The 12,757-nt window shown below is 38.7% G+C and overlaps 1 protein-coding gene across 1 annotated transcript in view; it reads right to left on the reverse strand.

Annotated features, from left to right (window-relative positions):
* Positions 1-12,757, reverse strand: part of hsd17b4 (hydroxysteroid (17-beta) dehydrogenase 4) — a 32,946-nt gene that overhangs the window by 10,898 nt on the left and 9,291 nt on the right. The window contains exons 9-14 of the mRNA XM_041999664.1: positions 10,687-10,778; positions 10,522-10,546; positions 10,268-10,396; positions 7,744-7,856; positions 395-507; positions 28-151 (exon numbers count right to left, since the gene is read on the reverse strand). Of these exons, the coding sequence (XP_041855598.1) occupies positions 28-151; positions 395-507; positions 7,744-7,856; positions 10,268-10,396; positions 10,522-10,546; positions 10,687-10,778 (596 nt within the window). The remainder of the gene's footprint in view (positions 1-27; positions 152-394; positions 508-7,743; positions 7,857-10,267; positions 10,397-10,521; positions 10,547-10,686; positions 10,779-12,757) is intronic.

The raw sequence follows: 12,757 nt of genomic DNA on the forward strand, positions 1-12,757 counted from the left end.
TACAGACAAACATGCTTGTTTTCTAACCTGTGTAAAGTCTATATTGAGTCCAGGGACTGAGCTTAGCCCACCACCCATCATGGACGACTGCGAGGGGATGACCCCAAACGTCGGGAGGGAGCTGAAGTCTGGATGGCCTTCGTACAGGAACCTACAATAAAATGTAAGTGTTAGTGAACTGTGAAAAGCACAGATGAAGCGAGAGGAAGACAAAAATAACAGCACAGATGGTCGCACAGGAGTGTGAGTCAGGGTTTGTTCTCCAAGCAGGTCAATGTAAAAAATAATGATTGCAGCAGTGATCACATATTCTCATTTAAAATCACACAAGTTGCCTTTTCAGAGCCCACAGGGAGTTTGTAGCTACCAACATAAATGCATTAAAGATGCAAACCTAAGATGGTCGGGATCCTTGGTGGACATGCCGACCCCCAGCGCGTAGAGGATACACTGGGTTTGGGTGAAGGTGAACGAGGTCGTTGGTAGTTTTTGTCCCACAGCCTTAGCCTAGGGAGAAAAGACAAGAAAGGTTATACAATACTTAAAAAAAAAAGAAAGAAAATCCAGTTTTTAATGTGCAGAACAATAGTTTTGCTTCGCATCTAATTTGGTTACAGAATGAATTCACCATTTTCTGATTTTTCCTTATTAAAAAAATAATAAAAACAAAAATAAAAAAAAATCAAGAGAAACCTTTAATTAGATTTTCCAGGTATCATTTGCTCAGTTAAGACTTCTTAAGATCTCTTTTAATGCATGTTCAAATACAGCCCTCCTTCCTCACTAAAATGTGTTTAAGTGAAGATAATGAGAGTGCAACCATCCAATTAAAACAAAGTAAGTGGATATCTTCAAAAGTTACAGTGTGTTTAAAGCAAAGTTCCAGTTCTTTTTTTATCATCCCTCCACAGTAAGCAGGGAATCATCGTCTAGACTAGAGGACCGTAGTGACTATGGCATTCAGCCACTCAGCTGGGTAAGGGGAGAGATCCGTCAATAAACAATCCAAAAACCGCTGTCCAAGTTGGGTGAAGTTCCCGTTTATTTTCCAACCTATGTTATAGTATGCGTTGATAATGGGTCACATTTATGATCAAAATGAAAAGTGCCAATAACAAAAAATGTAATAGTGGTAAAAACTGTGTCCTTCTCCCGCACCCAAGCTAATTAGAAACCGACATCACCTGTGGCTGTCATTTAATACACCTGATGCGCCTCCTTACTGCCACCCAGTGTGATAATACGAACCAAAAAATGCAAGTGACACAAAAACAACAAGTGGCTCCTACAAGTACGATAAAGAGGGTTTTCTGTAGTTAAAAAGCCATTACATTGGGAGATTTCCACTTGCTTGTCTAAATGTGAATAAAATGGGGACAGTAGATTTAGTCACCTCTCCTTTTCATTACAAGATCACTAAAAATGATCATAAAAGGAGAAACAGTGACAGCAAAAATAACCTTTTTCAGCTGTATGTAGGGAATAATGCAGAGTGCAACAACTAAAATGTCAAGAAATGCATCTTCAGAAGAGGTAAGTAGATTAAGCAACATTTGTGATCATCAGCAAGTCCTCAGTTTAAGGACCTGAGGGGTCTCTCAGAGTTTGGGAGAAATCAGCAGTTCAAAAATGAGGCCCTTGGCTTGATTAGGCAGAGCATTCTTGACTGATCAGCACAATTTTATGACAGCTTTGATTTTGACAGGTGGCCAGCGCAGAAGAGGCCAGGAACTGAGCCCCGATCGATTGGTGTTAACAGGCAGCCTGAAAATGGGCACAGACCCTCCAAAAGAACATCGCAGTAATTAAGTACTAATGACACTAAGTCACAAGTGTCTTTTAAAGATCCGTCAGGTCGAGGCCTGCGTTGTAATGTTAATGTTTTAAAGCCATCATCAATCCTGATGAGCTTTCTGTTAATTCAGGACTTAAAGACATCATTTATTTTTCACTGTGGAAAATCTGCACCAACAACAGCTTGTATGTGAAGTGCCATCGCTCCCCCCAAAAAATAACCCTTTTAAATTGCTTCGTCTCAACACATATTGTCTGTACATTTCCTCTGAAACATAATCTTTTCTAAAGTTTTTTTTCTAAAATCAAAGTGACTGAATCCCCACAGTCATCAGGACTACTGGTGAGGTGCTTCATCTGCAGCAAACAGAGGTCACTGCTGCTGCAAAAAAAGACAGTCGCTCTACACTGATCAAACAAGGTGGCGTAGCAGAAACATCTAAGTGATAACAGCTTCGCTGTGAACAGTGGCATGTTCAACTCTGACTTCCTCTGCCGCCAGCTCAGCAGTGCATCAGCTTCAACCTCTCGTTTCATCTCTGCGTCTTACAGACAAAACACTGATCAGTCCTGCACAGACACCGCCCTGTGAGTGTTATACAGTGTTCCAAATTATTATGCATATGGTGATTCTGTTCATTTCTCCTAAATAATCATTGTGAATAATCATTTCCACCTAAGTGGAAAATTCCCATTGGCTCACCAACACAAACACACACCTTTAAAATACAGTATTGCATAGGTGCAATAAAAGCACAAATGTGGCAAAAATACATTAAAAACACCTAAAACGTAAACATTAAGAGGTAAAAGTACAGCAGCAACTCAACCTCTGTGGACTGGTCACTTTGTTGATGTAAGAAAGCAGATGGCATTTGGAATAAAAGAGACTGTGAAGGGACCTTTAGCTAGAGGAACTCTAAACCACCTTCTTGACTTCAGGAGGTCAAACTGGTAGAACAAAGGATGGTCGCTGAAGAAAATCTCCAAGTGCTTCAAGTTAAAATCAAGAAAAGCATTAAAACACACAATTTCATAAAATAATAAATACACTAGATTACATAAAAGCCTTTCTTAACAAGTAAAAGTTATCAGGTGTTTTTTTTAAAAAGACTCCACCGTCCATGGCACCCTCAGGTGTTCAGGCAGAGCTTTCCACAGCCGTGGAGCAGCAGCCTGAAAGGACCTGTCCCCCATTGTGCTGAGTCTGGTCCTGGGTGGGCAAAGGCGGTTAGAGTCAGTGGACGAAGATGGTGAATGGTGGTGTTTGGAGCCAATAGCTTGGCCATGCAAACACTGGAAGGTCAGATCTTATACTCTCATCCTCTGCTGGACATGGAGCTAATGCAGGGACTGCAAAAGGGGGGTGATGTGGTCGCATTCGCGCCTCCTCGTCAGGATGCAGGTAGCACAGTTCTGGATGCCTGCCCGGGATCCAGACGAGGAGGGCATTACAGTAATCCAGCCTGGAGGAGACATATTTCTGCTGTCATCCTTTTAAGGATTCTCCACAGGTTCTTAACAGGGGTGAGGTTGGGATGATGGTGGCCACACCATGAGTTTTATACACATAACAGCCAAAGATTAAATAGTATTTTTTGCAGCATGGGATGGTGCATCATCTTGCCTGAAAATAATTTTACAGTAGAAGACACGGTTCTTCCTTTGATACCATGTAAGGAACGGGTCAGAAACTGTACATAATTTACAGAGGTCACTCTCAGGAAGCCTAAAGGGGCCTACCAACTCACAAATATCCCCGCCCACAACATCACTCCATCACCACCTTGCTGACATCACAGCCTTTTGGGGACACAGTAGCCATTCACCAACTATCTAGAACTATCCTGACTTTATCTGAAAAAACCCAGTAACTCTAGGAACAACACAAACAGTATGTGATGATCTCGCTTAAGTTTTTGTGAACTGTCAAATGTTATCATTCCTTTTACAAGACATTTGACTTTTCCACCCTGTTCATTTGCAGAATGACCCCCCCTCCCCCCTACTGCACTGAAAATGGCACTTGCTTAATAATGTGGAACACTCTCCTTATTTAGTCACCCTTTAATTAAGCTCATCTGAGAACCTAATTATCAGACTTGAAACAACACGAGCAAAATCTTCCATGAAAAAACTAAAACCAAAAAATGTTCAATTAACTAAAATCCTACATGCAGAATAATTTGGATTAAAGTGTATAAACGCAGGTCACATATTATTGTGCTCAGATGCTGGTGGTAATACTGTAGAGCGTAAACTTGATGTCAGTAACAGTTTTATGAAATGGCTGCATCAAACAGAACAGGAAAAGCGGTTAAAAAAGCAACTGCTCCGATGGCCCCTTTATGTCAACTAGAGTTATTAAATCAGTCAAATTATACAGTAAAAGCCATCTGGTAAAGTACACCATTATCATACCTCTGTGGCAAAATTATAGTAATAGTAGTCCTGCAGTTGCTTATTCGTCATATTAACAACCACACTGCAGAGCTTCAGCTCAAAACAATTTTTGCTCTGCAGAGTGGTGATTCACACTCTGTAATATCGCCTCTCAGCTGGTCCAAAATAAAAAGAAAAAAATCACCATAAAGCTGGCCTCTGGAGGACTACTTTTAATTAAAACTGCATTAAAATGCAAAAGTGGGAAATATAGTACTTTCAGAACCATTCCAACACTCCCTCTGATTTCATATTATATGCTCTCATATGTTCACATGGAGATTAAGGCCACAGTCTCTTGAGGGTATCGAAGATGGAGGGGGGAAAAAAAGGGAAAGAAATCATAATCAAAATGAAAATTAGGCTTCAAGTAAATTGAGTTTTATTTAAAGGGAGGAAGGGTCAGCCTGGTGGTCTGATGGCTACATGTTATCGCTGTGCATTATATATAAGCTGTTGCATTCAGTAGCCAGCTGAGCTTATAATGGTTCATTTTTACTGGCTGTTCCAGCTGACAAAGATTTAAGTAGATTTTTCAGCGGTGTTGAGTTGCATAACTGCATTATACAGAAAGGCATCTCTGATATTTTATTTGCTCTGTTGAAAGCAACAGAAACAACTAAATAATACAACACAGTTCTTATCATGTAGCCTCACTAAAACAGTGTAACTTTGTTATGTAACAGAATTTCCTACTTAGAGATTAATAAAGTATACTGTATTTTAATACATTTCTGCTACTTACATTATTCTTGAAATACCTAAATATAACAACATTTAGGAGCATTTGTGCAACTGGAGAGCTGGATGTGACTAAATGAGTGCAAGTTGTGGTGCAATACCTATATCACAAACCACGGTAAGAACAAATACACAAATGCAACAGAGTGTGTGTAGAAATACTAAACACAAAACACTCACACGTCCACAGAGGACACAATGGTGATGTTTGTCTTGAGGCTACAGTGTGACTTTGTTCCAAATCCCATGCAGGCAGCATCAACACCCCAAACACACAGCGGAGAAGACACCAATACCCAGAGAGTGAGTACACATCCTTTTGGGAACTGAATCCACATACACATATTATATTATACTATATATATATATATATATATATATATATATATTCATTCATTTATTATTATTTTTAACTTCTACATAGTCCTGGTATGTTTGCTTTCTGAACAAAGCACTTGACATAAATGAGAACAGAATTACCAAGAAATTTCTAAATATTTGCAGAATTTACCCACACTGAGAAAAGAAGTCGGTCATCTGAGTAATATCATCCAGAAATGTGAACTTACATTTGCATACTACAAGAAGCTTAACAGAATATGAGATGGCTGCTGTCCATGTGGATAATCATTCATGTGTTGTGATTTTACTTGCAGCTCACTGTTTTATTTAAGCGACTCAGCCATATGCTAGCTGTCATCGGTTCACTCTCCACGATTCAGTAAGGGGAAACCAAGTTAAGCGAGAGAGCACCTATTGAGTGAGTCGCCGCTACTCTCTTGTGCTTTGGCATCTTTTATCTGTTGCATTTTAAAGGTTAATCTGAGCAGGCTCTTGTTTGATGTGTTAACTTTATATATTTACAGAAGACATTGAAGTATTATGAATGCTGTAGGAGCTTTGCTAAGAAGGTTATTATTGTCCCTGAATTAATACTGTGTGGGGTTATTAAAGAGTAATAAGTTGCCAAATTCCAAACAGCCAAGAGAGTTAACAACTGTGTACTTTCAGAAGTCTTTATATTGCCTGGCATCTATACAGGATACAAGGTTATGAGTAAAATATAATGTGTTAAACATGCTCTGCAGTCTTAATACAGAGCAGCTCTCCAGAAAAATAACCATAATAACAGCACATTTTCAAGAACAAGTTGATGTGCTGAGAGCTTCTACTTTAGTTCTGCTGTAAGCGTGGACCAAGTTTATAGCTGATTTCAGTACAAGAAAACTAAAGGAGAACAAGGTTAACCAAGATTAACCAGAAATTCCTGCAATGAAGCTGCAATTCAATTACAATATACCATTACATACATATATATGAACACACACACACACACACAGTGTATCAACAAGAGCCTCAGGGCTTTTCAGTGCAGTCTGCTCATGGGCTGAACATTCAGCTATCTATAGACATTTTAGTTCAGTTGCTCACATGCAGTATGTGCACGTCTGTCTGGGTAGTGACAGGATACACTGTGTTAAGTTTTAAAGCCTTCTTTACTACTACACCTATTTAAATATAATATATGCTGATGTAAGTCATGCAAGCCTGAAAGCGTGACGGTAAGCCAGTAGGGATGAAGCGTTACATACTTCCATATATACTTTGTTTTATTTTTGTATTTTTCCAGCAGCAGTATACAGTAACAATTCTTCATTACAATATTAACCACATTAATGGTCCAGTATGAGACATTTTGGCTGCTCTATTGGCTGAAATGCAACATTTTTATTTGATTGTCCTGTTTTTATTGCCGTTGAACAACCGAAAACAAAACAAGTCTTCCTGCTGCTGAGGCATTATAGCAGTCCAGAGGGGACAAAGCAAATGCTTAGGGCCCTATGAAATCTGTTGCATTTTTTGCCACATTCCTTTTTTCCCCCCGAAATTTTGTGTTTTCAATTTCCTTCTCCCTCAATTCTGTATTTACCCTGTAGCCTTGTGTTTTACAGGGGGAATGCATCTGATTATGTGATGGATGTGGAACATTTCAACAGTGCAATACATTTTGTTTTCTAACAGATATTATGGCTCTGGAGGCCTTTATGAAGCAGTTGCTGGACAGGAAAGGGGGTCAGAAACAGATGGGATGACCTGCAGCAAAGGGTCAGGATTTGAACTTGCATCAGCTCCATCTAGGAGTCTGTTCACGAGTCAGCTGCTCAACCAGATAAGCTTAGCGCCATAAACATCTTTTGTTTTTAAATTGTTTTCTTTTTAGTACACAGCAGCCGAAACACTCGGGGTAAATGAGTTTGATACTTGCTACTCTCATTTTCTGACAACAATCCTTCTTATTTGTAATAATTCACCAAAAACAGAGGTAACGTTTTAATTTTTTTCTAGGTAGCATTTCTTAATTCCTTGGGAAATGTTGGCGTCTATTTCTGTCTTCTAGCCGTTGCTGACTTTCTGGGGGATACTCAAGCCCTTCCAGCGTGGGTGAAATACATTTGACTCTCGTCTTCATTTTCTTGTTCATTTGGCTTAGATACTGTGAAACTCTTCGATTAGGAGATGGATGGAAAGTGACAAATGCATTTAGTCCTTTTACTAAAACCTGCCCAATATGACTCTCTACCATCCAAAAGAAAAGCCCATGTTTTCAACTGCATTCATTCATGTGTACAACAGACAAGAGAGGAAACTGTGAGGACATAAATTTAATGATTTTCAACACTTTTCACCACCCTCCCTTCAAGACCTGGCACCAGCTTGTACATTTCTGACAAAGAAAGAAGCAGCAATAGCAGTGTCTCTACTCACAGGATTAATTCCTCCTCCTGACGCCGCAGAGGTTGCAGCTGCTGTTGGATTCATACCGACTTCACCCTCTGACTCCACTTGAGACAGCACACTCACAACTGACTCCAGAGACTCTGCACAAAGGTGAGAGCAGGTATCAAATGCAGCACATGGGGTGAAAGAGAAAAGGATTCTGAGCCAACCATTACAGCTCAGGAATCTCTAAAGCTGCAGAGCACACATGGAAAATAACAATCCATATACACCAACTTTTTCAGGAAATAAAATTATACAGTATATAATTAACGTTACAGATTTCACATCCAAGTGCATTAAGCATGGCTGGTTTTCTACTCAAGCACTTATTGTGCTCATACATGATACTCTAGGTTGTCGCTTTCAGTTGTGTTCTTAAAAAAGAGAAACACTGTGAATGTATCCACTCAGGAAGCACAAAATTTGAATACCTTTTGCAGATTTAAAGAAAATGAACAAAGGAAGTCTGCAGAGACAGCTGAGGAGCAGAATCTGAGTGAATCTGGGAAGACCACAGCCACTCATTACCATCACTCAGCGGCAGGCTGTTTCCAAACAGAAGCAGCGACATGTCTTTGTAATAGGCTACAAATCAGGAAGCACAACAAAGCCATGCTAATGAGACCAGCTAGAGCCCTGTGGGACCACCACCCACATACAGTTAACGTTAACACCGTCACTCTCTCTTCAACTAACATCTGAGAGCATGGAAAGGGTGGAGGCAGACAGACACAATAATCAACACTCAACACCCTCTTGTTTACATCCCACCTTTGGGAACCTGCGCTTTTAATGCTCAACATCATAGTCACTGTTTTCTCGCCACCTCTTTTTCTTGATGTCCAATACGAGTCAGTTCTGGCTCTTTGTTGTTAATGAATCTGGTGTATTTACAGGTGAGCAAATAGTAAAGGTGCACATGGATGCAAGGGATTTATTTGCTTTGTTTTAAATGCCATTTCTTTGTTGAAATGTGTTTGAGCTCTTAAAAAAAGGTTGTTCCACTCCACAAAGGTTTATCACAACTAAGATTTAACAACCCCAACATCCCTTTTCCTTACAGACTCAAATTTAAGATGGGTTTGAAAAGGCTTTGCCTGGCTCGGTTTCACCAAGAACCCAAAAACATCTGGGTATGCACCAGGGAAGTCCGGTCCTTGAGGGTCACTGTCCTACAGGTTTTAGATGTTTTCCTGCTTCGACACACCTGAGTCAAATGAATGGGCCATTGTGGAGAACTAGACAATAAGCTGTTGGATTTATTTAATTTGAATGAGGTGTGTTAAAGAAGAAAAGCACGTAAAACCTGCAGAACAGCAGCCCCTCGAAAGCCAAAAGTTAAGATCCCTGAATGATACACTTCTTCACAGAGGTAGATGTGTTGGGGCAACAAAAATTGACAAATCGAAGTGGAGGCTCCAAAACTGACTGTGATAACATAAAGACAAAATGAGACAATTGGTTTTTTTTTCTTCTTTCAGTGTTTTTTTCAGCATCCACATGTGACTATGAAGTCAGTAGGAATGTTTTGACTTTGCCATTTATGTTTTTTTTATGCTCATTACCCTACTTTGCCAATTGTACATGTCTAGGCAGCTAAGCATGATTACCCTTCCTGACTGGTCAATCAACAGATCCAGATACATTAAGTGAGTCCAAAACTGGGTCCCGAATTTTTATAAAATCTTCAGCAATGCCATCTAAGAATAAAGTCAATCATCCCAGTGGAAATTCAGTGTTTCAGGATTAGTTTTCTTGCAAAGTACAACAGTGTTCAAATAATTTTAACATGGTTTGGTAATGCCACTCTGCAGCACTTGCCTTAAAAGTCTTGTTTTTATTTTTATTTTTTCCAGGCTATAATGACCTTTATTTGACAGTGTAAAAGGACAGGAAAGTTTTCAAGGAAAGGGAGGATCTGAAAACAGAAATCAGTGACAAGATCTACAGATATCTTGGATAAACCACCTTTCTACACAGGTATTATTCCCATAATGTGAGTCTACACACTTTGTTGAACTTGCAAACTACAGGAGACAAGTAACGTTAAGATGTTTGATATCTAACCCGCTGCACAAATCCTTTCTCCAAACATGAAAGATAATTCTTGTTTAATAGTACCCAGGTGCTGCTGTACTAAGGCCCAAAGGGCAAACAGTGTAACCATGAAACAATCTGCAGTTTGAATCTTTCTGAATCAACAAGGAATGAGTCAAATAACTGTGAAAGTGCGACATGCATGAAAACATACAGTAACATTTCATTTCTATGCAGAAGTTGTGCGTTATATAAGCAATGAATGAATGCTCAGTGAAAACAAAAAGCATGAACCAAACTGCAGTTTTTACATTTTCATACATTTATAGACCTTGAGACCACAATGTGGTACTTACTATATAGTTGTTATATAACAATCAGAGGATGTATGTTTTCTATTCACATACAGCAGTAAATTTTTTTGCAGGTTTTAGAGTGGATAAGTTTATATTTGGCACTATGTATTACTGACCTTGTACATTAGCAGGCTTTGTGGCATTTGTAAAATCACATACTCTGTCCCACTGGTCCCGGACAGCCTCAGGAGTCATGGGTTGGTTCTTTTTTCTTACTATCTGGCCTTGAGTACGCTCCCAGCGCACTGCAAAGACAGAGGGGGTCACCACACGGCTAAAAACCCACATATACTCTAAGGGGCAACCAGCAATGAATGAGTATTACAAATTCATACAGACATTTCCCCCAGGAAAACTACACAGTACTCACATTTACCAATCCATCCTGCACCGACCTGAAAGGGATTACACAGGAGATATGAGCAAGCACACACTGATAAAACAACAAATATCTCATTTTCAGTAACGAAAGGAAAACAAATAATGACAGAGAACTATTGCAGACCAGGAAAAAAGGTATTACTTTTCTGTATACCTCAAACAGGCTTCCAGTTTCTTGGCATTGCTCATGACAGAGCCAGAGGACCAAAGGAGCAACATACTCAGGCTTCAGAGACGCCACAAGATCTGAATAAAACAGAATACATACATATACAATAGAGTCCAACTCCTTTTTTTTTTGTGCTGTATCTTCATCTGTCCTACAACTGCAATGAAGGGCAACAAAGTGCTCGGCTATGCTGGCGTATCATTAAAATCCCAGTGTGCTGGTTTGAGCTGCTCATTTTGAAAGAGGAACAAAGCTACAAGATAAAATTCAAGCATTTGTCTCCTGTAGTTAAAATACAATAATACTTAGAATATTTCTTTCATCATTATCAAGATGAGCTAAAATAAGACAATAAAAATGTTTTCAAATCTGTTTCCAGTGTATCTATTACTTTAGAACCCAATGTGTATGTTAAAAAAATGGTTGGACAGGAATAAACTCTAAATCTTAAGACCGTTTAGCTGGGAACTGCAAAAGGGACATATATATTCAGATCTGTATTAAAGAGGACATTTGTTTGACATGTATTGAAAGTGTTTATGAATATAAGTTTGTTGGGGTGATAATAAATGGTAGATAAAAGCTGAATATCCCATATTAAACATGTGCATAATAATATTTTATGGGGCATTTCAGTTCAGAATAAAATTTTTATTGTTGACCACAATTCACTCCACATGCTCTACTCTTCACTGGTTTGACCTTGTTTAAGTGTGGGATGATACATACAATTGTTCATTATCAATCTATACTGCTAAACAAAGAAAAAAAATTAGAAGAATTATACACAACACTGGTAACAAAGATCAGACAAACCCAGTTTTCTTAAAATATAAAATATAAACATTTACAGAAGTGGTTCAATTTAACACTGTACATGTTATGTACATGTTATGTATAAGGCAATTAATGAGCTTTCTTGACTAGGCTGGAGGTGTAAGTGGTCTAGGACCGATCCTCCGAGATGTGGGTCCCCAGGACCTTAAAGCAGGAGACACGCTTGATGGCCATGTGTGCCTCCTCTCCCCTTCCTGAAGTCCACAACAAGCTCATTGGTCTTACTGGAGTTGAGAAACAGGTTATTTTAAGTGCACTATGTGGCCAGGTGTATACCTCTCCTCTGTAGGCTGTCTCATCGTTGTTGCTGATAAGACCGATGAGCTGGAGCTATAATTTGAGGTGGAATTTAAATTTAAAACATCTCCCTGTCCTTAAGACCCTGCAAGGTTTTTGTGTGTCTTTGTTCAGTTCAGTTCAGTTCAGTTTATTTGCCATTGGCAGTATAAAAAAAACCACATTGGAAAACAGTTGCAAGAAGCTCAAAGCATTGTCCACATATAAACAGACAAAACATAAAAACACAAGCCTAAGCCATGCTTGTTTGTGGAGTGAAGCTGTGGAACAGACCGAGTGAGCATCTAAAGTAATATTCAAGCATCCTTAAATAAAAAAAATCAGCTCAACAATATGGTTTCTCCAAGATACAAGGAAAAGGAGGGGCCTTGAATAGTGTTCACTAAATACTGCACTTATTATTTTCTATATGTATATATAAATATGTTTATATATAATTACATGTATGCATGTACATTTTTTTAAATATTCATATATTATGAGGAATGTGTATAATATGTATACAGGTGTTTTTGCTTGCGTGTATATATTTGCAAATGTATTTACAAATCTGTTTAGATTTTGATGGTTTATTGGGTTCATATAAATAGAAATATATAGATAACTGAAATTAGGAAATGGGACTAATTCAGACAGGAAGTTATAGTGATAATTGTTTATTTATAGTGGAGAAAGGGAAGGAGTAAATAAACTTCTGCTTCTTCCTACTCCTTTTTGAGCACGTTATGTGTTAAAACTGTATATTGTCTTTCTGTTGGTTTTGTTTGTTTTTCCTTACCTTGTCGTTTGTTTGGTTTTGGTTTTTTTTTTGGTTTTTTTTGTCATAACACATTTAAAGTAAAATCCATCCATTCATGAACAAAACATCACCACTATGACTCCACAATAGAAACTGAGACTACATGTCTGCCTGTGGGCTTAA

This window comes from Melanotaenia boesemani, chromosome 11, assembly GCF_017639745.1.
Source record: "Melanotaenia boesemani isolate fMelBoe1 chromosome 11, fMelBoe1.pri, whole genome shotgun sequence".
NCBI classification, from domain to species: Eukaryota; Metazoa; Chordata; class Actinopteri; order Atheriniformes; family Melanotaeniidae; genus Melanotaenia; species Melanotaenia boesemani.